This window comes from Macrobrachium nipponense, chromosome 12 (assembly GCF_015104395.2).
Source record: "Macrobrachium nipponense isolate FS-2020 chromosome 12, ASM1510439v2, whole genome shotgun sequence".
In the NCBI taxonomy this organism is placed as follows: Eukaryota; Metazoa; Arthropoda; class Malacostraca; order Decapoda; family Palaemonidae; genus Macrobrachium; species Macrobrachium nipponense.
This window is the reverse complement of record NC_087205.1, coordinates 67,635,719-67,661,356: the sequence shown is the minus strand read 5'-3', so window position 1 is coordinate 67,661,356 and position 25,638 is coordinate 67,635,719. Positions and strand designations below refer to the sequence as shown.

The 25,638-nt window shown below is 39.6% G+C and overlaps 1 protein-coding gene across 4 annotated transcripts in view; it reads left to right on the top strand.

Annotated features, from left to right (window-relative positions):
• The window catches only part of LOC135224574 (mediator of DNA damage checkpoint protein 1-like), a 78,162-nt gene extending 54,074 nt beyond the window's left edge, over positions 1-24,088 (top strand). For all 4 annotated transcript variants that reach the window (XM_064263704.1, XM_064263706.1, XM_064263708.1 and 1 more), the window contains exons 3-5: positions 20,626-20,927; positions 22,227-22,360; positions 22,734-24,088. In XM_064263704.1, the coding sequence (XP_064119774.1) occupies positions 20,626-20,927; positions 22,227-22,360; positions 22,734-23,988 (1,691 nt within the window). In that variant the 3' untranslated portion in view covers positions 23,989-24,088. The remainder of the gene's footprint in view (positions 1-20,625; positions 20,928-22,226; positions 22,361-22,733) is intronic.
• The last annotated feature ends 1,550 nt before the right edge of the window (positions 24,089-25,638 follow it).

Below are 25,638 nucleotides of genomic sequence, written 5' to 3'. Positions count from 1 at the left end.
CCAGGCGGGAAAGGTTTCGCAGTGGATCATGCGTTATGAAAGCCGCGTTGGTCATCCATCAGAAAGACTGCAGCTGTTGTTGAGAGTTGGCGCTCAGTCAAGTCTTCAGTATTCATAGTGACAGCACAAGTTAAAAACATTAGTGGTAGTTACTGATTAGATTAACTTCCTTGGGATGTGTTGAATTAGTACGTTTCCAAAGCTCTTCACTGCCGGTCAGATCACGCTTTAGGGACCGTGGTGCAGTCATCATGACTAATAATACAGTAATCTCTTCAGTTAAGATGAAGGTCACAGACATTCAGCACACGGAAAATCACATACCGAACCCTCTATATTAAGGATGTAGAAGATAAGGCAAGTCCACCCCTTGACCATTGGTAGTTAAAGCCCCCAAAGGATATAGTTTGGCCCTGGTGTTGCTTACAGGAGCTGATATCACTATGGCATAAGTAAGATATTTATGATGAGAGTGAATGGCATATTGAAAGAGTAAGTAGTATTTGTTATGTAAGAAAAGACCCCTTGCTAGTTGTTGTAGTTGAAGATTAAGCTGGCCTTATGCCAGCACGGGTTCTTGCTCAAGAGCAACCCGTAGGGCTAGTCAGTAGCTTCTGAGCTGGTGGTTAGTTGTTCAGTTCAGAACTCTTTTGAGTTCAATCAGTTCTGTGTAAACGACAATTGATTATCAGATATATTTTATCGAATATCAGTTTGACATCATAACTGCTTAACTGCTGAAAACAATTATTCACAGATATGAAAAAATTGAAGGTGTATTTTCTAAAAATTTACTAAATCATATGATGTATTCATAATTCATTTAAACAGAATATACTTGATGAATATACATTTTATATTGGAGCAAATGAGTTTGTGTATAGTTTCCTTGTCAAAATCTTTGAAGTCGCCACAAAGGCATTGCTTATGAAACCCAAGATTCATAAGTTCAGAGTCTGGTTGGTTTATGCACTCCTAGTTTTTGCGGGGTACAGAAAACCACGTATTATTACGGGGCACGATATCGACGTCCGCTGAGACGGGTAGTATTACGATTACGTTTATAAACGCTAGCAGAACCTTACCAGTGGTTCTCGAGAGTGCATTCCTGTTCAGTAGGTCAGTTTAACACCACTCTTCCTCCCTCAGAAGCTCTTTCAAGACACACTCGATGTTGATGTAGCGACTGTAGCGTGTAGCCTACTATACAGGCATTTTAGGAGTTAGCACTGGGAAGTGTTTTCTATTTTTGAATGGCTTCTGTGACTAAATGCATATTGAGGCCCAAAGACCACCCCTCCTCTCCCCCATCCCCGTGAGCGAGCACTTGCGGCAAGAGGGGTTTCTAGTTGTGCTAGGTGTGGTCAAGTAGGCCCGTTAATGTTGTACCCAAGGACACAAGCCTGAGAGGCCAGAGGCGCCTCTCACCGGTCTTACTTCTTCCCCGTTCGTCCGTTGGGTTTCCTATAATGTATTATAGAGGAAGGAGTGAGGCGGAGAACTGAGTAGTTTGTAAGCCGAGGGCCCTCGGACTGTTCCAGGCCCATGTGGAGGTTTTCACTTTCGCCAGTTATGAGCAGATACAATTTCCTCATTGTCCTTGAGTGGCTTTGGTTCCAAGAGAAAGGACTAATAAGTAGTGAAAGTTCATTGTATTAAAATCTTCACTTTCATCTCATTTTATCCTTATTCCGAGTACGCACTCGTTTGCTGTATGCAACGGTGCATTTTCTGCTTCAGTAGTAATAAATGGATATTTAGCAAAGGACAACTGTATTGCAAAGCTTTTGTTAACCGAGGTACAGTGGATTTTCTTTTATTATACTGCTTAGTTTTATTTATTTCGTAAAAGATAACCTTATTTATTCAGACCTATCACGGAAACCAATATGTGAGAGATAAAGAATAATCTTTGAATTCCTGAAAATTGTCCAAATAACACGTACTACTTTTACCAATAAATTCGTGGTAAAAAAAAGTAATTTGCATTATATAGTGATTGTGAGAATAGGTCAATGATGAAGATGACAGCTTCATGCATTGCAGGTGTTAGAAAGGAATTTCATTGTTACTGGACGTGTAAGTGCTTGTGTCAGATAGATAGATAGATAGATAGAGGTGCAGCCGGTGCTAAGTGGGGTGAGGAGGAGTCGCTTGTTGATGTGCTGCCGAGGGGCTTCTGTGTTAGCACTGATCACTTCTATATATCTATATATATATATATATATATATATATATGTATATATATATATCATATAAAGTTATATATATGTTTGCATATGTGTATGGATATGCATATATACACATCAGCATTACCTAATTGTATTTACACACACACACATGATACTATATATATATATATATATATATATATATATATATATTATATATAATTTTCACATCAGTATAGATACACACACACATATATATATATATTATATATATAATATAATATAATATATTTCACATAGATATAGATACACACACGAACATATACTACATACATATAGAGAGGACATTTAAGATTATATATATATATATATATATATATATATATATATATACATCTTAAATGTCCTTTGATGTGTATGTATATATGACTATATGTATGTGCGGATATCTATGTAATATACGTATATGTATATATATATATATGTAAATGCAGTCGAGCAAATCCAAATGTTGATGGAAGATTTCTGAGATTATATGTTGGCAACGGAATTGAATCACTGCCTTTCGAAGCTTGATTCAGATGCAAAGAAGGTCTTAGGTAAGACAAATGGATTTGATAAGAAAGTGAGATTAGCGCTCTTGGAGAAAGTGGCCGAAGAAGACTGGTTCGTGTCAGAGACACCGGAAAGTCAATTCTAAAAAGTAGCCACCATGTTACAAGGAGTTACAAGGATCAGGATATCTCAAAGACTTGTTAGTCCATCCGAGGAGATATCGTGTGCTCACTTATCTGTTGGAGCAGGTTTTACTGTGCATTTTCAGGGTCCTAATGATTTTGTCTATCTTTCTTTTGAACTCTTCCACACTGTTGCTGTTTATAACTTCTGGTGGCAGTTTATTCCATGTGTCATCACATATCTTATATGTAAAGAAGTTCCCACAATGGGATGTGTTGTATCTCTTCAGTTCTAGTTTCCATCCATTATTTCTTGCCTGGTTTTCTTTTAATGTAAATAGGTTACTGTCTACTTTTGTTATGCCTTTCAGTATTTTAAATGTTTCTATTAGTTGTCCTCGCAATCGTCGTGTTTCTAAGCCATACAGCACGAGTTCTTACGGGTAATGGCACTAGGCACAAGGAACCAAACTTAGAATAGTAGGATGTTAAAGGAGACGCTCGGCGACGAAAATCCCACATTGTCAAAGTGCAGTTGCTGGAGAAGTTTTGATTTTGCAGCGGGGCTTAGGGCGATGGATACGGTGGCCGAGGAACCAACTTCCTAAAAAAAAGGTGAGCTGAGTAAAAAACAGTCAGTGCTAACTGTGAGCCAGTGTTCATAAAGAACAATAGTTGTTAGGGTGAAAAATTAATAAGGAAATAGATTCCAAAGGAAAGGAAAACTGGCCGAGTAGGAGACTGCAGTCCCGTATCGGGGTGGAGAGAGTTTTACACTTGTGTCCTAAGCTGAAGGGGTTAGTGTAAATTGAGGAGGAAAGCTTGACGTTGAAGGGAGATTTATGAAAAGTTCCATGCAGATTACAGATAATTTGTTGTAATTTAGGAATTGCCTGGCCGCGTAAGGTATGCCTGAATACAGGAAAGGTTATTAGGGAATGGGTAAGAGGAATACATGTTTCTGTGTGGAAGGGGGAAGTGGTAGAGATGAATGCAAAAATTATAATGACCCAACATGACTGAATGTACCTCGGGCTGTGCAGAGAAGTGTTTCATTCAAGAAGTAAGACGGACAGCAGAAACATTCAGTGGAAGGGAACTGGGGCGATGACAAGAGCCTGAGAATCAAGTCATTGTTATGAAGTTAGTGTGATAACAGTTTAAGATCAAGTTGCTCAGACCGACATTTACGCAAAGCATTCCTCTCTCAGTTAAAGCACGAACGTCCACACTCTTTCTGATATTGTCAGGAACGCTTTGCGGCCTCTGCCGAGCGGTTCATGCGATCTCCTGTGCTCTCTTATAGTCTAACCTGAAATAGTCAGTTTTTCCTTTAAATTTGCAAGAGCGAATATGCGGCTTCAGTACAGAATATCTATGATTTTATATTAACGCTCACCCACACATACAATATGCATATTTACGTATATAATATGTGTGTATACATATAAACATGCACACACACGCGTGTATATATATATATATATATATATATATATATATATATATATATATATATATATATATATAATATATATATATATATATATATATATATATATATATATATATATATATACTTTTATGTATATATTTATGTGTATATTTTAAAGTTACTGAAATAAGATTATATTATATATATGTGTGTTTGTGGATACATACATAGTACTTACATACACATATTATGTATATAATTATATATAAAATATATAGTATATGTGTGCGTGCGAGTGTATATGTGTACATGTACATGCACATACAGGTGGTGTTAATGATCTTATTTAAGCAAGAAGGGAATTGCGCCATTTCCTTCTTTTACTTGAAAATTTGAAATTCTCATGAGTTAACAATTAATAGTGGGAACTTTATACTGTTTGTGTCAAGACCAACGTTTCGAATTTCCTGTACTCTCAGCCAATCTAGCTTTTCCGTAGCAGATTGAAGAGGGCCTCACATTTTTCCATGTGGTCACATGGCCAAAAATGTCTGCGTGATCAAGGACGAATCACGTAAAAAACTCGACAAAAAGGAACAATGGCTGTATTTGCACGGAACTTTTTTTTTAGTAAGCAAAGCAACCCGCTTACATACACCAAACCTTCCTCTTACCGTGTGCCTATTGCAATTATCAATCATCAAGTGTGCTGTGATTTCTCTCTCTCTCTCTCTCTCTCTCTCTCTCTCTCTCTCTCTCTCTCTCTCCCCTTTGTCCTTGCTGTTCAACTAGCGTAAACCCAACCCAGGCGTAACCTATCTGGGGCTGGTCCAAGGACATGGTTTTTCTCGTCTTAAGCTTGAAGACATTAACGGAACACAACCCATCACTCTGGCGATCTCCCTTTGCTTGTAGGAAATCGTATTGCTGTCTTTATGATATGTCAGTCTAACACAACCTTGTCCACTGGACGTCGATAAAAGATTATACTGCGTCATAAGGTCTCTCGAGACGTAAAATCGTTCATTTGAAAATACCTAAAACGAACATGCGCGCGCGCACACACACACACACACACACACACACACACACACACACACACACACACTCACACACACACACACACAGGTACGATGCTTGTAGGTGTTCCAGGTGTGACCCATCTAGTAATGGCTTCCAATTCTGGATGACCTTGCAGAGCAAATACAATACTCGCAGTTGTCGCGACTACACTGTTGTTAAGTTCAAAAAATTTTATGCCTTTTCGATCATTTTGAACATATTCCAAGGAACTTATATGTGCATTTCTCATCGATATATACCTGAAAATCTTCTTGTTTTTGTAATGCATTGGTCGCATTCATAAAAGATCGGTATTAAGGAAATGTGCGGTCAGGAGATATACCGAGAAAAGCAGCGGTTGGTCGACTGTGAAAATGGAATTTCCAGGGTGACAGGAAATTGGTTCTATGCAATCATGCTCCCCGGTCTCCCTTGTCCTCTTAATGGGATTCTTATGTCATTTCTCTGACTACATTCAGGTAATCTGGCCTCGGCTCTTTAGATAAGAAGTAGGACCGATCACCCCACACTAAAAAAGGAAATTATTTTTTGTATCTATTATTACTATTTTTTCAGTTTTAGAGGCGACGCGCACAGGATCACAACTGCTTCCGCATTCTATGGCCTTAAATGAGACACGAACGACTAGTTTTTCAGAAAACGGGAATGGTCGTCTGTGTGATTGACCTTATGGCTGATAGATTTCCTGCATGCTAGCCGAAGGCATGTGGCTTCTAGTTTTCTGTAAAAAAAAACTATCGAGATGGCCATTTGTCTGTCCGTCTGCACTTTTTCTGTTCGCTCTCAGAGCTTAAAAACTACTGATGTTAGAGGGCTGTAAATTGTTCCGTTGATCATCCATCCTCCAACCATCAAACATACCAAATTGCAGCGCTCTAGCCTCAGTAGTTTTTATTTCATTTAAGGTTAAAGTTAACCATGATCGTGCGTATGGAGCTATAGGTGTCAACAACACGGGCTGCCACAGAATACTTGAATGGAATTATTCGTATATGCATACAGACGATTATTTACACGTACATGTTGCATCCACGGTTAATACTCCTCAGTGTAATTATATATACATATATATGTAGAAGATAGTACGCACATCAAAAATGGAACCAAGAAAAACAAGCTTTTGTCAAGAACGTGACGTCTACCGTTAAGTCATTAACTTTTGAAGGCAAAAGTCCTCAGCGAATGGAAGAGTGTGACCGTCCGGTTCTCGGCTTTGGTGCTCTTGTCATGTGCTGCTTCGGTAGAGAAAGATTGGTCTCTAGGATTTGCAGAGAGAGAGAGAGAGAGAGAGAGAGAGGAGAGAGAGAGAGAGAGAGAGAATGGCGTTAGCAAGTTCAAGATGATTGTACCGGAAGAAAAAAATTGATAAATTTTGTTTGAGACCTCCATTTTTCTTTGTCTTTGTTCTATGAACTATTCCTTGGTGTGTGCCGATAGAGTTGGCGAGGGCGGTTCTCTTTTCTTTGGGAAGTCTTCCTGTTTCCACATTCCCAGTCCTTTCCTTTTTAGTTCAGTATTTCGAACTAAGTAACGCCATTCTCTCTCTCTCTCTCTCTCTCTCTCTCTCTCTCTCTCTCTCTCTACCTGAGAGACCTTCAGAACGGAAACGAGCTTTATTGCAGATTTTGTAAACATTGGGAATAAAGATTTCCCACATTCGAACAAGCTCTTGGTATTTTTTTATGAGTTTCATGCGTTCTTTCAAACAAAAACCAGCCTTAGTGGCGTGGTCTGTATGGTGTTAGCGTGCCACCTCGGTTGTCGCGAGTTCGATTATCGGACATTCCACTGAGGTGTGAGAGATGTGTATTTCTGGTGTTAGAAGTTCACTCTCGTTCGGGAGTCACGTAAAGCCCTTGGTTCCGTTGCTGGATAACCACTGGTTCCATCCAACGTAAAAACACCATACAGCACAATACAATTCAAACAAAAACATTGATAAAAGGGGAATCATCAGCCAACGCTTTTGTTCTTGTCAAAGCAACGCTCATGATGAGGAAAGCAATGGCTATTGGCTCCCAGACACAGTGTGTGGTTTCTTCGCTTGTCTCTTCCTCGAGCCCCGTTCGCAACAGAACAACCGGAAGATCATCATTAGAAACATAACAACTTGCAACATTAAACTTTCGTTTTTTCAAGCAGAGAGAAGACTTCTGCTTGCACACTCAAACGTAAATTTTAACCAAATGATTTTCGAAAGCCACTCCTACCTTGACACCTGCCTGTGGGTGGATCTACAGTCTCAAACGGTTGTGTGTATGTTCGTCAGTACTGTCTCTGTAGTTTATATATTTGTGACTTCTAATACTATATATCAGTCCTTCGTCAATGGCTTGGAAATAAAGTTGAAACCGGTCAGGACCCACACCCTGCTTCTTATTTTTCACCTGTGGATATATGTGATATAAATGTATATATATACAGATATATATATATAATATATATATATATATATATATATATATATATATATATATATATATATATATATATATATATAGCGAATATTGCAGGAAAAAATAATAGGCAGAAATTCGTAGCCTAGCTCTTTTTCGATCATTAATAAGACGAATTTCTGCTTATTATTTTTCCTGTGGTATTCGCTTATACATGAAGTCACATGCATCTGCTGGAAATTTTGAGCAAATATATCTATATATATATATATATATATATATATATATATATATATATATATATATATATATATATATCTATATATATATATATATATATATATATATATATATATATATATGTAATATATGCAATTGCATATTTCTTAAAGAGGGTTATCCTTTAGGGAGATCTTAGCTGCTTTCTAGAGTAAAAACTACAAAACATATAACGATAACATAATTATCATAAAGGTATACATACACACGTGTATATATATATATATATATATATATATATATATATATATATATAATATATATATATATATATATATATATATATATATATATACGTGTATATGAGCGGTAAACAGGACAGATATTTCTAGTGCTTACTCACAAAGTCGGGTGGTTAAGGCGTTTCCCACCTGTAACAGCAACTTGAGCAATTTACCAGTCGTATTATAATTAGCGCAAAATGTGGTGGCTCAAAAACATCTCAAACTGACTCGCCCGAATTGCCTGATGTGGACGAACGTGACGTGCGTAGGATTCAGAGAGTAAATTAACTCTGGCGAATAGTTCCAACTTCCGCATTTTGCCTTGAACTAATAATGTCATATTTTGTAACAAAACAATGAAATAAAGTCATGTTTCTCCGCATGTGTAGAATATAGATGTTTTTCTTTCAACTACAGGTTCATTCATGAGGACATGTAAAATAGGGACCCGATAAGCAAAGAGGGCACACTGACAGGTTTATGATTTGACTATATGAAATTTAACCTAATTCAAGCACTAGGACACTGTCGGCCATCCAGAGCTTAATACAGTGAAAACAGAGAGCTTTATTTGTTGGCAGCAAAAAGAAGAGATCCAGAAAACAAATGAAGTACGACTGTTACTGTACAAGAATCTAAGAGAGGAACTTGGAGGTAATCCTCAGTTACACTTGAAGTGACAGTTAGAGAAGACTGGAAGATTGAAGAGAGGAAGCGGGAATAATGTTGAAGTAAAGTAAAAGGCCAAAAAGGGACGTTGCCAGCATTCTTCAGTAATGCCTTCAGAGCATCACGTGATGACACTAACCCCCTCCCCCCTCCGGCTCCTTCCATCCCTAGGGGCTTAAAGGTTATGGCCTCGCCATTTCCTTCCTCACTGGTGGTCTCTGGTCAACATTCCATGCCTGATTTTGAGGAAACGCCGACACTCTTTGGCCTCTATTGGATGTTACGACGGTCCACATATGATACTGCCTACTGCGCTTCACTTTATCGAAAAGCCTGCAACAGTGGGTCGTTAAGTACCCTGAAAACATGAACTTGCTTTGCATAACTGACGTCTTTTTATGAATCTTGCAAAACTTGTTTTTCTTCAAATTCATCCCCCCTGACCTTGAATGGAAGGCACAAAGCCCACTCCCTGAGAGGCTGCAAGCGCCTCTCCTCTCCTCAACTCGTGCATATTTGTGGGGGTGCATGCGCGCTCTCTGGGGATTTCCAACAAAACTTTTGACGATCGTACGTTGTTAATACTCTCTCTCTCTCTCTCTCTCTCTCTCTCTCTCTCTCTCTCTCTCGACCTTATAATTTTTGGGCATGCCTTTCAATTCGACGGAAATATATAACAGCAGCGGAAATACCAAAGCCTAAATGAGGGCAAAAACCCCAAAGAATGAATATCATGTCTCGTTTAATTTCATGATGCTGCTGCCGACTGCTGAAAGTGCGGCGCTCCTCAGTCACCTGTTGGAACATCGATGTGATGCAGCACCAAAGGGAGAGGAGGTTGAAAGACGCTTCTTGCTCTTGGAAATGGAACTTGAAAATTGGAAATACGGAAATTATCCAAACAAATAAAAAATGCGCCGAAGTTTCTAAGGCGCAATCGAGTTTTCTTTACAGTGTATAATCTGTACAAAACTTTCACCCATGACCCATGCAACTCTCCTCCACGGCCCATGAAACTCAGCTGCGGTCTATGGAACTATCAGCCACGGCCCATGAAACTTTCAGCCGCGGTCCGTGAAAAACTCGCCCATGAAACTCTCAGCCGTAGCCCATGAAACTCTCAGCCACGGACCATGGAAAACTCAGCCACGGACCATGAAAAACTTGGCTAAGTCCCATGAAACTCTCAGCCGCGCCCCATGAAATTCTCAGCCACGGCCCATGAAACTCTCAACCATAGCCCATGAAACTTTCAGTCACGGCCCATGAGAATTTCAGCCACGACCCATGAAACTTTCAGACACGGCACATGAAACTCAGCTGCGGCCCATCAAACTTTCAGCCGCGGCCCGTAGAGGACGATAAGCTGAGGGTCAGAGTGTAGGGTATAAAGAGGAGGAGAGAAAAGGAAGGTGCTGCTGATGAGCTTCCAAGCAGGTGTATGAAGCGAGTAGTGCAGGGGAAGTGTTGTATGACAAAGGAACAACGAAGGCTTTATTGAATACCAACCTCAACTAAAAGAAAAACAAGTAACTCATCGTTGAAGACGGCTCTAGGAAATGGTAGGTGAAACAAACATAGGCCTACCAGAAATCTGGATAACTGTTTGAAATGTTGTCTAGCTATGAACGTGACACATTTATCTTTCCCGCTTCTTATTTTTGGTTTGTGTATTTGACCATCACAGTTGAGGCAAGTCTTTCGTTTTGTTGTTGTTGTTGTTGTTCGATGCTCATACCCTTCTCAAAAGAGCAGGATGACAAAATGCGAAAAGGGTTTTTTTAAGTGGCTAGCACTCAGTAAGCATTTATGAGATGCACTCAAAGCACAGCAGTAACAGGGGAATGTGTCTATCGTCTATCCTCACTAAAGGAATTGTAAATGGGTGTAGGAAAAAAAATCGTGGATTCACTGCTTCCGATACAACATCATTTATGGCGCACGGATTGATTTTTATGATTTTGTATCTAGCGTAACTACCAGACCCTGACACAGGCAACCCGTCTTCTTCCCAATCCCCGCAACTGAAACTTCCGAGGTGGTAGGGTTCAAATGCTGCTTGAAAAGGAGAGATTCTCATCTGACTCACCACCGAATCTCACCTCACCAACTTGCACGGTGGTGGAGCCTTGCACTTGGGATTCTTAACGAATATAGCTATACCTGTGACATCATATCTAACTTGACCTGTGCTGAACAGTTATTCTGTATCTGACGGTTCTTCAGTAAATGTTTTTCGAATTTAATTTTCTAAAAAGCCCTTGAAGTACAGAAGTCACTTTTCACAACTGCAGAGAAATGATCCTCTCACTTGTCTATCAGGTACCTTCATCTGAGCAGTCTTGAATACTTGTTGGTTGACGGTTTTGGCATTTCCTGCAACAGCAAATCACTTGTGTGTGAAATATGGAGTCTTCATTAAAAATGAACTCCTGTTCTTCAAAACGTCAGGTTTGGAACAATATGCACAAAACATGTCTTAGAAGGAAAAGCCTCATTAACACAAGAAAATGAATTCGTTGGTAGTTCAGTGCAAGCAAGATTTATAAAAAGAATCAACATAACAGAGTCGACGTTCCTTTCTTCTCTCCTGAGGCCGGTGCTGCTGCTACTGCTGCCTCTCCTCTTTCCGCTCAGGTAACGGGAACGCGGTCCGCTTTCCCTGTCGCAAGGCGCTTATCCGGCACAGGTTGAGATTTCCGGCAAGCGCGCACTCGAGGTGATCACTTATAACAAGGCATTCAAGTAGCACTGAATCTCTCAACATTTTAGCTTTAAAAATTGTTCCTGCAAAATACTAAATCTTCATGTTTGCCTAGGTAACCAGAGATGAACATGCTTAAGAAATCTTCCTGTGATTTTTATATATCTAGACATCAGAATTATTGCAGTTTTATTCTTTGCGGCATTTGCTGGTACTTTAATGTTTCGCAAAATTAAGGTGAGAGTCAAAAGTTACAGTAAGTATAGTTAAAGCTTCCGACTCGTTCAGCAGAGTCCTATCCACCTGAAGAGGAGGATGCGGTGAAAATCAGTACGAGATCTACTAATCAATAGTTTTTACGTTTTGCTGTAGTTCAGCCTCATACCCACCGACTACACCATTCACTAATCCTGTCCATGTCACGACTGAGAATAAAGGCAGCTCCATTTCTCATAAGTGTAGGCTTGACTACACCCACAAGTGTTGTATCCTCGGCATACTGAACAATCTTGTTTTCCATGCAAACAGCCACGTCACTCGTATACACTGAAAATAACAGTGAACCAAGAACACTGCCCTCTGGAACTACATACACAGTGGGTCTTGCTTCGCTAAGGATCCTAACAGCAACTCCCTTCAAGTCTCTCTTTTTGTACTTCGAGGCTCAGTACAACACAGTTTTCTACTACAAATGGTGAAATGGCCCTAATCTTGTACTTTGGAACCCTTGAAGGTCAAACTTTGTGTGTGTATATATAATATATATATATATATATAGATATATATATTATATATATAGTGTTTAGAAGGCTACTGTCTCACTTACTATTTATCCTGTCTTACTATTGATGTTTTATTTATATTCCCATCTTACGTCTCTTAAATAGTTTATTCTTTACTTGTCAGTTTCCTTTTTCTGCACTAGGCTGCTTTCCGTATCTGGGCTCTTGAGCTTGTAGTGTTCTCCTTTATCAATGAGGGTTGCAGCTTGTCTTGTAATAGTTGTAATAATAGTAAAAGGGTAAAGACGATGCGTTTGTATTGTAAGCAAAATTAAAAACCTCATAAAAATGTTCATTTATACCAATGTCAGTTTTCCAAAATATACAATCCTGAAGCAAAATCTGATTAAGTTTTATTTTAAGTTTTTAAAACCGTTGTAGGACGTATGTTGCACCTGTTTCCCCATAATGTGGTGAAAGCCCTGTATGCTTTATGCCAGAAATCAAGTAGTTAACCTATATTTTTACCCTAAAGGAAAAGAATATTATGGTTAAAACACAAAGTTTTCTTGTTGTACAAAAATAGTATAAAAGTGAATTACTTGCCTGGAATACCTCAATTTGACAATTTGGAGCTAAACGCAGTTTTAGAGAATTGCTTCTCTCTTTTACGTGAGAGAGTAATATCCAGAAGTTTAGAACTTTCTTCTCTCAATCCAGTGACGATCCAGTCAGGAATGAGCAGTCTATAATAAATCTATTCTCTCAGCAGAGTTTCTGAATGATTGGTTTGTTTGATAAAGTGAAGGCTGACGTGCCCTTAAGGCACACATTTTTTGGGTCGGTGGCTAATTTCCTTCTAATATTATTTCAACAAAATTTTGTTGTTGTTGTCATGTCTTGCTTCATACTTGTGCCCCTGAGTAAGGATTGCATGAAAAATCATCATCCTATATGATGCTCAAAAGCTGAGGAAGGACAGGTTATTATCGTGAATTAAAATAAAAAGAAAAGGAGTTACTTGCCATCTCGAAATACAACAGCCGACGCAAGGTCACGGGAATTTATCGAAGCCCCTAAATAGGGTTCTGTGATCATAAAATAAAGCCTTCTTGTTACGATATTGGTGCATTTAGTGGCTTTTGCAAATATACTACTTTTGAGAGAGAGGCGTTAACCGTATTAGATTGATTGAAGTTATATTTGAAGATGATTGGAAGAACGAAATTAGTATGGTGGGCTCATTTCATCCATTGAATAACCGAAGCCCCCTGGAGGGGTAGTGCCATCAGTGCACCTTATGCGTCCCTTCGGCCACTAGCTGCAACCTCTTTCATTTCTTTTACTGTATCTCCATTCATATTTTCTTTCTTCCATCTCCTAACAATTGATTCATAGTGCGACTGCGAGGTTTTTATGTTACACCTTTCAGACCTTTTACTGTCAATTTCCCTTTCAGCGCTGAATGATCTCATAGGTCCCAGTGCTGGGCCTTTGGCCTAAATTCCATATTCAGTTCAATTCAATAACAGTTGAAGGCAGAGAGAGACATGATTAACGAAAGATTTGACTGTTAACAAGAAATGGGAAATGATGCGTTAGAAACCTGTCGGAATGAAGCTGCTGATTCGTATTGCTTTCACCTCAAAAATGGCTTAGGTTAATGTTGAGGGATTCGTACTCTTCTATTCCCTTTTTTATTATATCTTTTTATTTTCGATATCTTAATGTTCTTCTGTATTCATGAGAAAGGAACCTTCACTTGAAATAATGAAGAGGAAGAATGATTATTATGTTATATAGAGATGAGCTTATCGGGAATTGGGAATACAGGGGCTGTTGTCAGGGAAGAAATGTGTGGCAAAGCAGTTAGGCCTAATGATATTCCTGTGATTATCGCTCAGTTTATCACAGAGCTTGAAAATGGTGCATCATCTTGGTTAGCAAGTTAAGATTGATCAGTATTGCACCTTCACCCAATCTAAAGCACATCTTGAAAAGTGACCAACATACAATAAACAATACCTTTCAAATTACAACTGCAGTGATCCGTTGACTTCCACATACCTGACTGATGCAACCTTCTTTTTTCTTTTTTTAAAGTTCCCTTTGTTTTTTTTATTTATGAAATCCTTGTTTGCTGTTTTGATATATTTAAAGTGTTTTTAGCAACTTGATTTCACGTAACCAAAATTTAGCCCCCCCCCCCCCCTTTTTTTTTCTTATTTCTGAAAAGATGTTTAACTTATATCCAAACAAGCTTACCTTTATTCGAACAACAGTCATGAATATTCTTCTTAACCCTTGCTGACGACGAAATTACAAAACAATATTGAGAAAGAATGTTTTACCAAGTCATTGTTTTGTAGCCCTAACGTATGAACGAGGCTTGCTGATACTTTATATTTAAATTTTCTACGGATCCATCCTTACTCCTTTAGGTAAGTTTTGTTGTTAGGCAACGTAAGTGTTCATGTGTGTCACTTTCTTTTTGCTTACTCGGGGAGTAAGCCTATAAAATACTTTGTTGTTGTTACTGTCGTTGTTGTTGGGGGCTAGGAAAGGTCTATAAAGAGCCTAAAAAGGTCTGGAAAAGGTGTTTCGCTTTGAGGTAAAGATACAGGAATTATAGGATAAGATATTTATGATTTATCTATTAGAATGAAAATATAAAAAAAAATATAATGTGCAAGTTATGTGTGAGGGGAATATCTTGCATGTGTCTCAAGTAAGCTGGAGATCGAACTGCTGATGAATTATATGTGTACCGAAAAAGATGAGCTGCAATTGACATTACTTTGCAGTTGCAGAGATGGTTCCAGTAATTTGCTCTCATCTGCCAAAATTAAAATAGGTATATATGACTTGTACAGAGGTTCTTCAGAAATGTGGTCATCATTATGAATAAATATATTTTAGTTTTCTGTGAAAGAAAGTGATTGAGATGGCTATTTGTCTGTCCATCCGCACTTTTTCTGTCCGCCTTAAGACAGGTCTTGAAAATACTGAGGCTAGAGGGCTGCAAATTGGTATGTTGACTATCCTCCCTCCAGTCACCAAACATACCAAATTGCAACCCTCTGGTCTCTATACTTTTTATTTTATTGAAGGCTAAAATTTGCCATTGATCGTGCATTGGCACCGCTATAGATGCCAACAACACAGGCCACCAAGGGGCCGTGGCTGAAAGTTTCATGAGTCGTGCCTGTTTGTGCATTCGAGAACTTGTGATCTGTACCAACTTGTATTCATTATTACTAATAAACTGTGCTTTATTTAGCGAATTATTCGTAATTCATGAGAGTCTGTGAATTGTAATACAGTTGTAATCACGGAAATTTATTCCTAATAATTTTGTTAGCGAATATAAGTAATAGGAATGCTCCGTAAGGGAGTAGTGCCGTCAGTGCACCTCGTGCGGTGAGCTGTAGGTATTACTTAAGGTTCTTTGCAGCGTGCCTTCGGTCCCCTTCCTGCAACCCCTTTCGTTCCTTTAACTGCGCCTCCTTTCATATTCTCTTTCTTCCTTCTTACTTTCCAGTTTGCTAACAACTGATTCATAGTAGAACTGCCAGGTTTTACACATTCCAAACCTTTTTGACTGATCATTTCCGTTTCAGAGCTAAATGACTTCATAGGTCCCAGTGCTAGGTCTTTGGCCTAAATTCTATATTCAATTCAATTCAGTTCAAGTAAACGGGAATGTTACTGAATTCTACTTTGAAGTCGACGTGAAAAGTGTTCGTTGTTGGTTGATGCGGGAATAATTTGAATGTCCGTTTGCTCAGATATGATGAGTATACCTGGGTATAGTTCATCCATCTTTCAAACCTGTATAACTTTAAGTATAGAAATGATAACACTTTAGCGGTTTGATGTTGTTAAACCTGCAGACTTGAAGATGGAGCGGATGGTCGCATAATAAGTGAGACTCTTAATTATAACGCGAAATTGCTCTCGAGTCAACACACCAACTCGTCTCACTAAGACGGTTCTCCTACTTTCACTTTCTTGCTGATTCCCAACGAACGCAGCGGTCTTCTGAGAGACAGTTCTTCGGTCCCTTCTTCTTTTGTCCTTAATACTGACCTGGATTATCTTTTTTAAATGCTGCTATGAAATCGTAACAAAGTGCCTTTATATTATTGCCTTTACGAAACATCTCACTATGGTTTTAATAATTTAGCCACATTCACTGGTAAATTGACATTTGTAAAATAATAACGTATGAATGTTTCATTCGAAATATGAGAAAGGGTTTTTTGCCGATTTTTTCAGATCTCATCCATAACAATTTCGACAGATTCTCAAAGGTTTCCCCAAACCTTTCGTATTTTCATTACTTACGTGCGTACACAGTCTTGTGTATTGGGCCGTATGGTACTTTAGGTTGCTAAATTAGCTTCGGTTAGAATAGAATTACCTATGTGAAGAACCCCGTAGGTGGGTAGAGGCGTCATTGCACCTCACTTTTGGCATTACTCAAGGTTCTTTGCTGTCCCTTCGGCTCCTAGTTGCGATCCCTTTCATTCCTTTTACTGCACCTCTGTTCTCATTATCTTTTTTCCACCTTACTTTCCACCCTCTTCTAATAATGTTTCATAGTGAAACTGCAGGTTTTCCTCCTGTTACACCTTTCAAACCTTTCGACTATCAGTTGCCGTTTCAGCGCTGAATGACTTCATAGGTACCAGCGCTTGGCATCGGGCCAAAATTCTGCGTTCCATTCCATTTCTATGTGACGAAGAGAGAAACTGAGCCAGGAGGAAAACCGTTGTCATATGAAGAGAAATTAATACATAGATAAATGGGCAACGACAATAAAAAAATATGCGGAATGAAACTGGTTGAGAAAAGAGTCAGAAAAATCAGTACAAAGGACCATTAACATCTTTGCGGTCAAGATATTGGAGCATTTGTGGTAGTGACAATGTGACGTCATGGCATGTCGTCAACAGGCGGATGCTGACAATGTTCAAATGGATGTCTAAAGGGCAATATTTCCTCTATGCTGGGCTTAGTTTCCTGCTGAAGAACCTATAGGATAAGTTGTCCCATTGATTGGCGGTTAAACAACGCCCTCTTGTCATGTTACTTGTGTCCATTGCGAGCGGGAGTTTGGAATGATGGTAATGACAGAGTGGTGGTCTCTACCAGTGCATCTTTGATGGCTTTGAACGCATCACATTATGTGAGGCTCCATTTAAGGCTGCAGGTGTTTCCAAATGAGGGCATTGTGAAGGTTGGTGGTAATTTACCATTCTGATAAATTCTTAATTCCTTTGTTACTAGTTGGAGTTGGGTATTTATTTGTCGATGGCTGTTACTTTGGATGGTAGAGAACAGACGCCAATTGCTGAAACTTGATGACCAAGGGACATTAGTTGGGATGACCTCTAGACCATTATCCCACACGGGGGACAGTATTACTCTGATGTGTTTTTTTTAGGTCTTTGAGATCTTTAGAGAAGATGAGGATGTTGCATAGCAGATGCAGAACAGGTCCCTGAGTGGTAATGCTGTTCTTAGCATGATCAAAGGGGTCTACGTAAGTTCGGCTTGGAACTTGGGAAGTTCCTGTAGGAAGGCGTGTAGGTGCATGGGGACTACTGAAGAGATGGATGGCTGCTTGGGGCCAATGGTGAGTGGAGCCATCTGGAAGGAGGACAGTTCCAGAAAATCTTGATGGACGACAACCACTAGCAACCTGTAGTGTCTTAATAAGTCACCTCAGAATAGGGTTGTCTGGAAATCAACGACGATAAAATCCTACTGGTGTCGAATGAATAGCAGTAGTCTTTTTTTCTGATGCAGGAAATATGGACTTGAAGGCACCTGTGTCCACCAAGCACCGCCTGACGGAGGCGAAGTTGGCAATGCAGAATCTTAAATTTGCTTCGAGCACAGTCTTCTGGCCAGTTCAAAAAATGAGTGAGGTCCCGGATGGGTGCATGATCACTGGCTACTGACTGCATGGAGAGTTGTGCCACTATTCTAAATTATTTGAAGTAAAAAGTGACCTCTTGCATATCCGTAAAAAATATACCATAAGGTTGTGGCAAATGTTTGCATGTGTGCTCATAGTTGTGTGTGTGTGTGTGTGTGTGTTCGCGTGAGTTTTGGGTATCAATGGAAATCACATTTAGGTAGACGACATTACCGAGGAACATTTAAAAAATTAGGTCATCCATGGAATAGGCGAATAAAGTATTAGCTGTCGGTATATAGTGAATAACTGTTTTTTTATTATTATTATCTATTTATCTCGAGTCGTTGGATGATTAGAGCTTTCGCAGAAACGAACAGAATGAAATATCTTGCGTCTCAGTTAGTTATGAAAATAAAAGGTTTTAAACCTAAGTCTCTCTCTCTCTCTCTCTCTCTCTCTCTCTCTCTCTCTCTCTCTCTCTCTCTCTCTTCTCTCTCTCAAGTTGCTGAACAACTAGAGCGGGAGAGGGTGAAGTCGAGAGAGCAGGAATAAGATACCGTGAAAAGATACTCAGTGGTCCAGCAACATTTCTCCTTTGAGGGAGAGAAAACCAGCCAATCTTTCCTGCCGCAGTTTCACCACAGAATCAGGGTGACAGCTGTGTGTATATTTGTTCCCCAGATACAGAGCCTGGTAATCCTAATAATGAAGAGCAGGAAGCCGGGCGTGTTCATAAGAGGCGTTTCATCGCAGCTTGAAAGCCATTCTGATGTTATTTGGACATTGAAGAGGACTAATAGATGAATAAATAAATAATAAATAAATATGAGACAATGAACACTTTTGCATATTTGCTTGATGGCTTTCCTCGTCAAAGAGTAGTATTATCAAAGCGGCAATCGTATCATTGCATAAGTTTTGTTATTCATTATTCAATACGGAGATAACTGAGTGACTGATAACTAAGAGAAAGGGAGAAATGCATCCGCTTTCCTCATCTTAAACAGGACAGATACTTTACGTCGGCCTTGCTAGATGTAACAAACTATTCTATTCATTCACTTATGCATTCAACACTATAAGAAACTCCACTCCCAAGTATTAATCAATTATAATGATCAACAGAGTCAGTAGGTAAGCTACTAGAGAATTGCCTGTTGCAGTCTTATTACTTAAAATTGTTTCTGCCCTTGGTTTTTAAGTTCATGGCGATAAAGAAATAACGACAATCTAATTATCAGAATGGGTGCCAGCCGTACAGCGTAGTCACATAAGAAATAGAGCAATCTGGTTTTTGAGTTTACAAAAATTGGTCTGCGACTTAGATGCCGCCGGTTGATGCTGCATTTAGATAAGCTGGTAATGCCTACTTAGGAATGAAAATGGAGAACACTTATGTTAGTATAAAAATATTATTCATGATCAAAGTTGGATCTTTACATATGGCCAAACACTGTTGTTAACATAGACTCAAACACCTCGTAGCGGGGTAGTGCCGTCATTGCACCTCGTGCGGTGCACTGTATGCATTACTTAAGGTTTTTTGCAGCGTCCCTTCGACCCCTAGCTGCAACCCCCTTTCGTTCCTTTTACTTCGCTTCTTTTCATATTCTTCTTCCATCTTACTTTCCACCCTCTCCTAATAATTGATTCATAGTAGTACAACTGCGAGGTTTTCCTCCTGTTACGCTTTGCAAACCTTCTACTCTCAATTCCTGTTTCAGCGTTAGATAACCTCATAGGTCCAGCGCTTGGCCTTTGGCCTTAATTCTATATTCAGTTCAATTCATAGACTCAAACAGGGCGGGCACTAACCACACTCCAAATCCTTGATAGCGCCAAGGAAGGAAGGCCACGAGACAATGAATGAGTACACAGAAATGCAAAGTCTGTCTCCCCTCCGTCAATAACAAGCTTTGCAATCAGCAACAGCATCACGTCTTTTAATAACAGGAATTTCCATGAGTTCTAGACGATGAGATTGCATTTCTTCCACTTCTTTTACAAGTAAAATAAAGAAGACTTCGAGTCAAGAGAGCATCTGATGAGATAGATATAGCATACTATTATTTGCAACAAACAATGGATTTCGAGCTACTTAGAACTCGAGTAGATAATTCATTGAAATGAACGAGACCGCTATTTGGGTAGCTGGGAATCGGAGATTATGGCAGAGAGGTCAACTTTAGGAACGTCAATAATCAATTTAAATTATTTGAATACCTAAGAAGAAAGAAAAAATATCTTGTGTATTGATACTTTAGAGTTTAGACCCAAAAATTTTCGTGCAGCTCGACACATGTGCTTATGTATTAATATAAAAATCTATTTTTCAGGACTGGCATTAGTGGGGAGGGCAACAGGTCAGGAGAGTTCGACCACCAGTGCTCCTGAGGATCCCAAAAACGCTCCAGCGGAGACCAACACCACCGACACCTCCACCAAGGCCCCACTGACAGGCAACCCTCAGATCGACTACATTCACGACCCCAATTTGCCTCATGAGCTGAGGGGATATGACCTGAGCGATTATCCTTTCTATGCCAGACTTCCAGAGGACCTCCTACTCCCGTCATTTAATTTCTCCTGCGACAACCGCCATGATGGGTTTTACGCCTCTGTCCCTCATAAGTGTCAGGTGAGAATCGACAGTCAAAGCGGACTTAATCCAGCATTCTGTGCACAGGCAAACTTTTTCAATATATGGCCTTGCAGAGCCATATTTCTATTCAAGCATACATTTGTATCTCATCTGTGTGATGAAATCATTGCAACCTAAATCTTTTCTTCAAAAGATAATAGAATAAGAATTAAAACTGAAGGAAAATAGAGCTGTTTTGATCTATGATTAATTACTCATGGTAGTAGGTATATCAGTGGTAGGATCTTGGAAATTAAAGTATAGGCTTTATCCAGTAATAAAAACACATTCTTCGTGTTTGTCTTGAATGGTTATAAAAAATCCACTGTATAAAACCAAGTTTCGTGTATAAATATAAAATAACTTTCGGCCTTCACGAAGGTCCTCTCCAGCTCTACTGAAAATTAATTGCAAATCGTTTACAAAGAAATAAAAAGTAAAAACAAAAAATAAAAACAGAAAAATTGAGAGCATTCAAAATGAAAACTGTCTGGGGGTCTTCCTTAAGTTTCTTCATTTCTAGAAGGCGCCTACTTGCTTGCCGAGGGAGCCATTTCCTCTAAGATATCTCATTGCACAGCATCTAGGCATAGAAGCGATCTGTGAAAAACGTTTCAGAAGTGAAGGCCATGTTTCCTTGAAAAGATCCAACTGCCTCATGATTGCCCCCTAGACTATTTTTTTATTTGTATTTGTATTTTGCTTCTTGCGAGTAACTTTCGTTGTCAAAAGAAATTTGATGTCTTAAATTAAGACATGGCTAGCGACGGCACAGCTCCTAGCATCGGTCTTACATGCATATTTGATGCTCAGCTAATCTGACCGAGCGATCTCTTTCAATCTCCCCGATGGAGACTTGGGTACAAGGGCACAATCTGTGCTGGGAATTACGTAGACGCATGAATTGAATTCAACGACTCGGTTACTTATACAGCAACAAGGGGACGCCTCAAGAAATGCAGATACCCAAGGAAGGCCTCCAGACTGATGCAGTTGAAGAGGAGCTTAGTGTTTTCGTATCTGTTCACTTAAACTTGCCTTTATACAGTGGTTTTTCTCTTAACGCATTGACTAGTCATTTTAAGAAAGTCCGGCGAAGTGAAAAATATGCATTCACTTTATATGACTGAAAAATTTAACATCGAAATTTCCTATAACTTGTGTGTACATACTAATCAGTTGGCAGATGTTATCCAAATTCAAGTTTTCTTGTATCTGTGCTACATTTCCTGATGTTGATGGACATTAAACCTAATATCTAAGTTTAGCTTTCTAATCCTATGAACAATTTTGCAGGTGTATCACAACTGCCTCTTCGGACAACGGTATGACTTTTTGTGTGCTAATTACACCGTCTTCGATCAAAAGAATTTCATCTGCCATTACGTAAGCGAAGTAGACTGTAAAAACTCAGCCTTGCATTATGACAGGTGAGACTTCAGTTTAACCCCACTAAAAGGGAGGAACGTGACATTTTTATGCCATATAATCAATACACTAATCTGCAGGATATCATGGACTGGATTAACGATAATAATTTTTACAGTTCCTGGACAAAATGCATTTCTTTTCTAACTTGAGTTCCAGGATAAGAGAAATGGCAAATTCTGGCTGGCCCTCGCCAGAAAAGAGGAAAATGATATAATACTTTGGATTCATATTTTTGTTTTCTGTATATTTGCGCATAAATATCATTTTACAAAAGTTGTAGACAATTGCAGTTGGTTCATGTGTAATTAAAAGTCTATCAATTTATTTTGAAACCACGAGGACGAAGAATGATCTGTTTTTCTTACATTGCAGAAATGATGAATTGTACGAAACGACGACGACCACCACAACGACACATGCTCCACCTCAAGTCATTTATGTGGAGAGACCGAGGCCTCCCCCGAGGCCTTTGGGCGGCCCTGGAGCAATCAGACCTAAACGACCTCGTCCTTTTGGTGGAAATAGGCGACGTCCAGGTAATAGACGCACCACTACAACTCCTGCCCCCGTCTACTATGACGAATACTATGACGAGTATTACGATCAATATTATGACGATTACTACAATGACTATGCAGATGGCAAGTCAACCACCACCACCACCACTACTACTCAAAGACCAAGGCGTCCTCTCAGCTCTCAGAGAAGACCAGGAGGTCAAGGAGGGGCGAGGCAGTCTGAGAGAGCTGGGAATGTTTTCAGTGTTAAAGATCGCAAACGTCCAAGGATAAATCGTCCTGTCCCTTTGGATGCTGAACTTCCCTCTCAAGGCCCTCGTTCATCCCGCTTGCAACAGGCATCGGCGCCAAACCAACAAGAATTGGAAGATGTTCCAGCTGACAGTCCTTCAGAAGGACCAAGAAGAAGACGTCCTGGTCGTAAGCCACGTCCCGGATCTCGACCTCCCAAGAAAACAACAACAACTACTACTACAACTGAATCTGCTCCAGAAGATGAATATTATGAATACTATTATGACTATGCTGATGAACCGACAACAACAACAACAACAGAAGCTCCAAAACGTTCTGCAAGACCTGGTCAACGTACCAGGACTGGTGGCTCTCAAAGAAGACCACAAAATCGATCGTCACCTACAACAACAACAACAGAAGCAACGACAACCACTGAAGCAGAAGAGCCAACTGGAGAAGAATCGAGAGGTCGAGTCACTCGCCCAGGAAGGGTCAATGTTAGGAAGAACCCACTCAGCAGTCGCAAGGAACCTATTGAAGGTGCGGTGCCTTTGGAACCTCTTCCTATCCAGGAAACACCTGAATCAGACAGGCCACGACCATCACGTCTGAGACCACAATTCCCTAGAAATAGGCCAGGCCCTGTCACTACCGAGGAAGAAGAGGTTGCAGTAGACGAGCCTTCTGAGACTGACGCAGCTCCCGTAGCTGAGAGCTCTAATACAGAGGCTGCTGAACCTAAGAGAAGTAGACCAGGTTTATCTCGATCACCAATTAGACGATTGGGTCAAAGCGGATCTGGCAGGCCGGGGTCATCTCAGCAAAGGGGACAAGTGCGCCAACCTGATCCCGACTACTATTATGATTATTAGCACTGATATTTATTATGTACAGTCACTACCTTCATTTTGTTTTGTAAATTAGTTGAATTGTTTATACATAAATCTTTTAATAAACAAATTTTGATTTCTATATCCAGTTTATACTTTCATAGCGTGGTACATGTAATACCTTCCCAGTTAAATGCTGGCGCATAGTTCAACTGTCGAAATGCAATATGACTAACTTGAAAGTTTTCATGTATTGATAATATACTGAACTATAAATAATAAACAAAGTTATTCAATAACTTTGTTATTAAAAATTCTACAGGGAAATGATGATTTGGTGGCATTGACATTACTGAACTTTACCATGGGAAAGTTGATGGTTGATCCCCGTATTGTCATTTTTTAACATTAAGTCATCTGCTGTTTAAGAGATTGGCTCCAGAGAAAGCATACTGAGCTTTCCCACACAGTCTACCATTCACCTCAATCGCGCACTTCATAAATATTATGGCACCTCCTTCAAATATCTTTGACATGCCATCTATGGAGGATCTTGTAGGTCTCCTTCACTTCCCTCCTCCGCTGTTTATTAGATTTTTCATCATTCAACAGTTTTCCTTAACAGAGCTTGGCTCCCAACAAATCGAAACACTACATTCTCTACTACATCCACACTAGAAGGGCTGAAGTAAGGATGAGCACCCTATACAGAATACCTCCATAACATAGCTGTCTGATATCTTTATGCATAGGGTTCATCAGAAGTATGTTGATTCCCTTACACAAACACTGCACCATTCATCTCTATATTTCCCTTTCTCATACTGCAACATTCATTCCTGGATATTGAGGGCCCTCTTACCTAATGCCTTTTTCACAGCATCTACCCCTCCTTCCTACTTATACAAACTCTATAACTTTTCACTAACCATTTTTACCACATGACCAATCTGTTTTATCCTTTCACCCACACTTACCCTTTCACTGCCACTGTGTAGCTAATTATTTCTCAACAAGTCCATTTTTCTTGGGCTGCATAAGCCACGTTAACAATACATCTCACCAACTTCCTCTCTTTTCCTTCAATTTTGCATTCAAAATCAACACTTCACTTCCATAGAGATCTGGTTCAGGATTCCTACATTCACGCCAACCACAGTCACTTCAGGGGTTCTCTCAGTTTAATTCAAACATCCTGCTACCTTCCTCGCTGCACCTTCTATGTGACCCATCTCATCTCTCATCCTATCAGTATCTAAAATATTCCCTGAAAAATACCTGTATAATTCTACTCCTTCCGTTCTTCCTTGTTTGTATTAAAGTCCAATGCTCTGTCATCCTTATTTCCATTTGCCCTCTTTGCCCAACTCGCGTCTTGCTCACATTAACTCGCAGACTTCCGTGAACAATATCAAACACTCTCACTACTCTGTAGTTTCTGTTGACTATCACCCACCAGTCATTCTACCTACATCTAGCACCCTTTCATATCACTCCATCCATCAAGACATAATTAGCCTTGGAGGTGTAACACATCCTTGCCTCAGGCCCACTTTTACATCAAAGCAGTTTTTCTCATTTCTGTAAACTATAACACATGCATCATCTCCCTCATAAAAACTTCACTCTGCACCCACCACATTGCCTCTCCATTAATTCGTACATTAACTTTCTCTAGGTCCTGGTATGCCA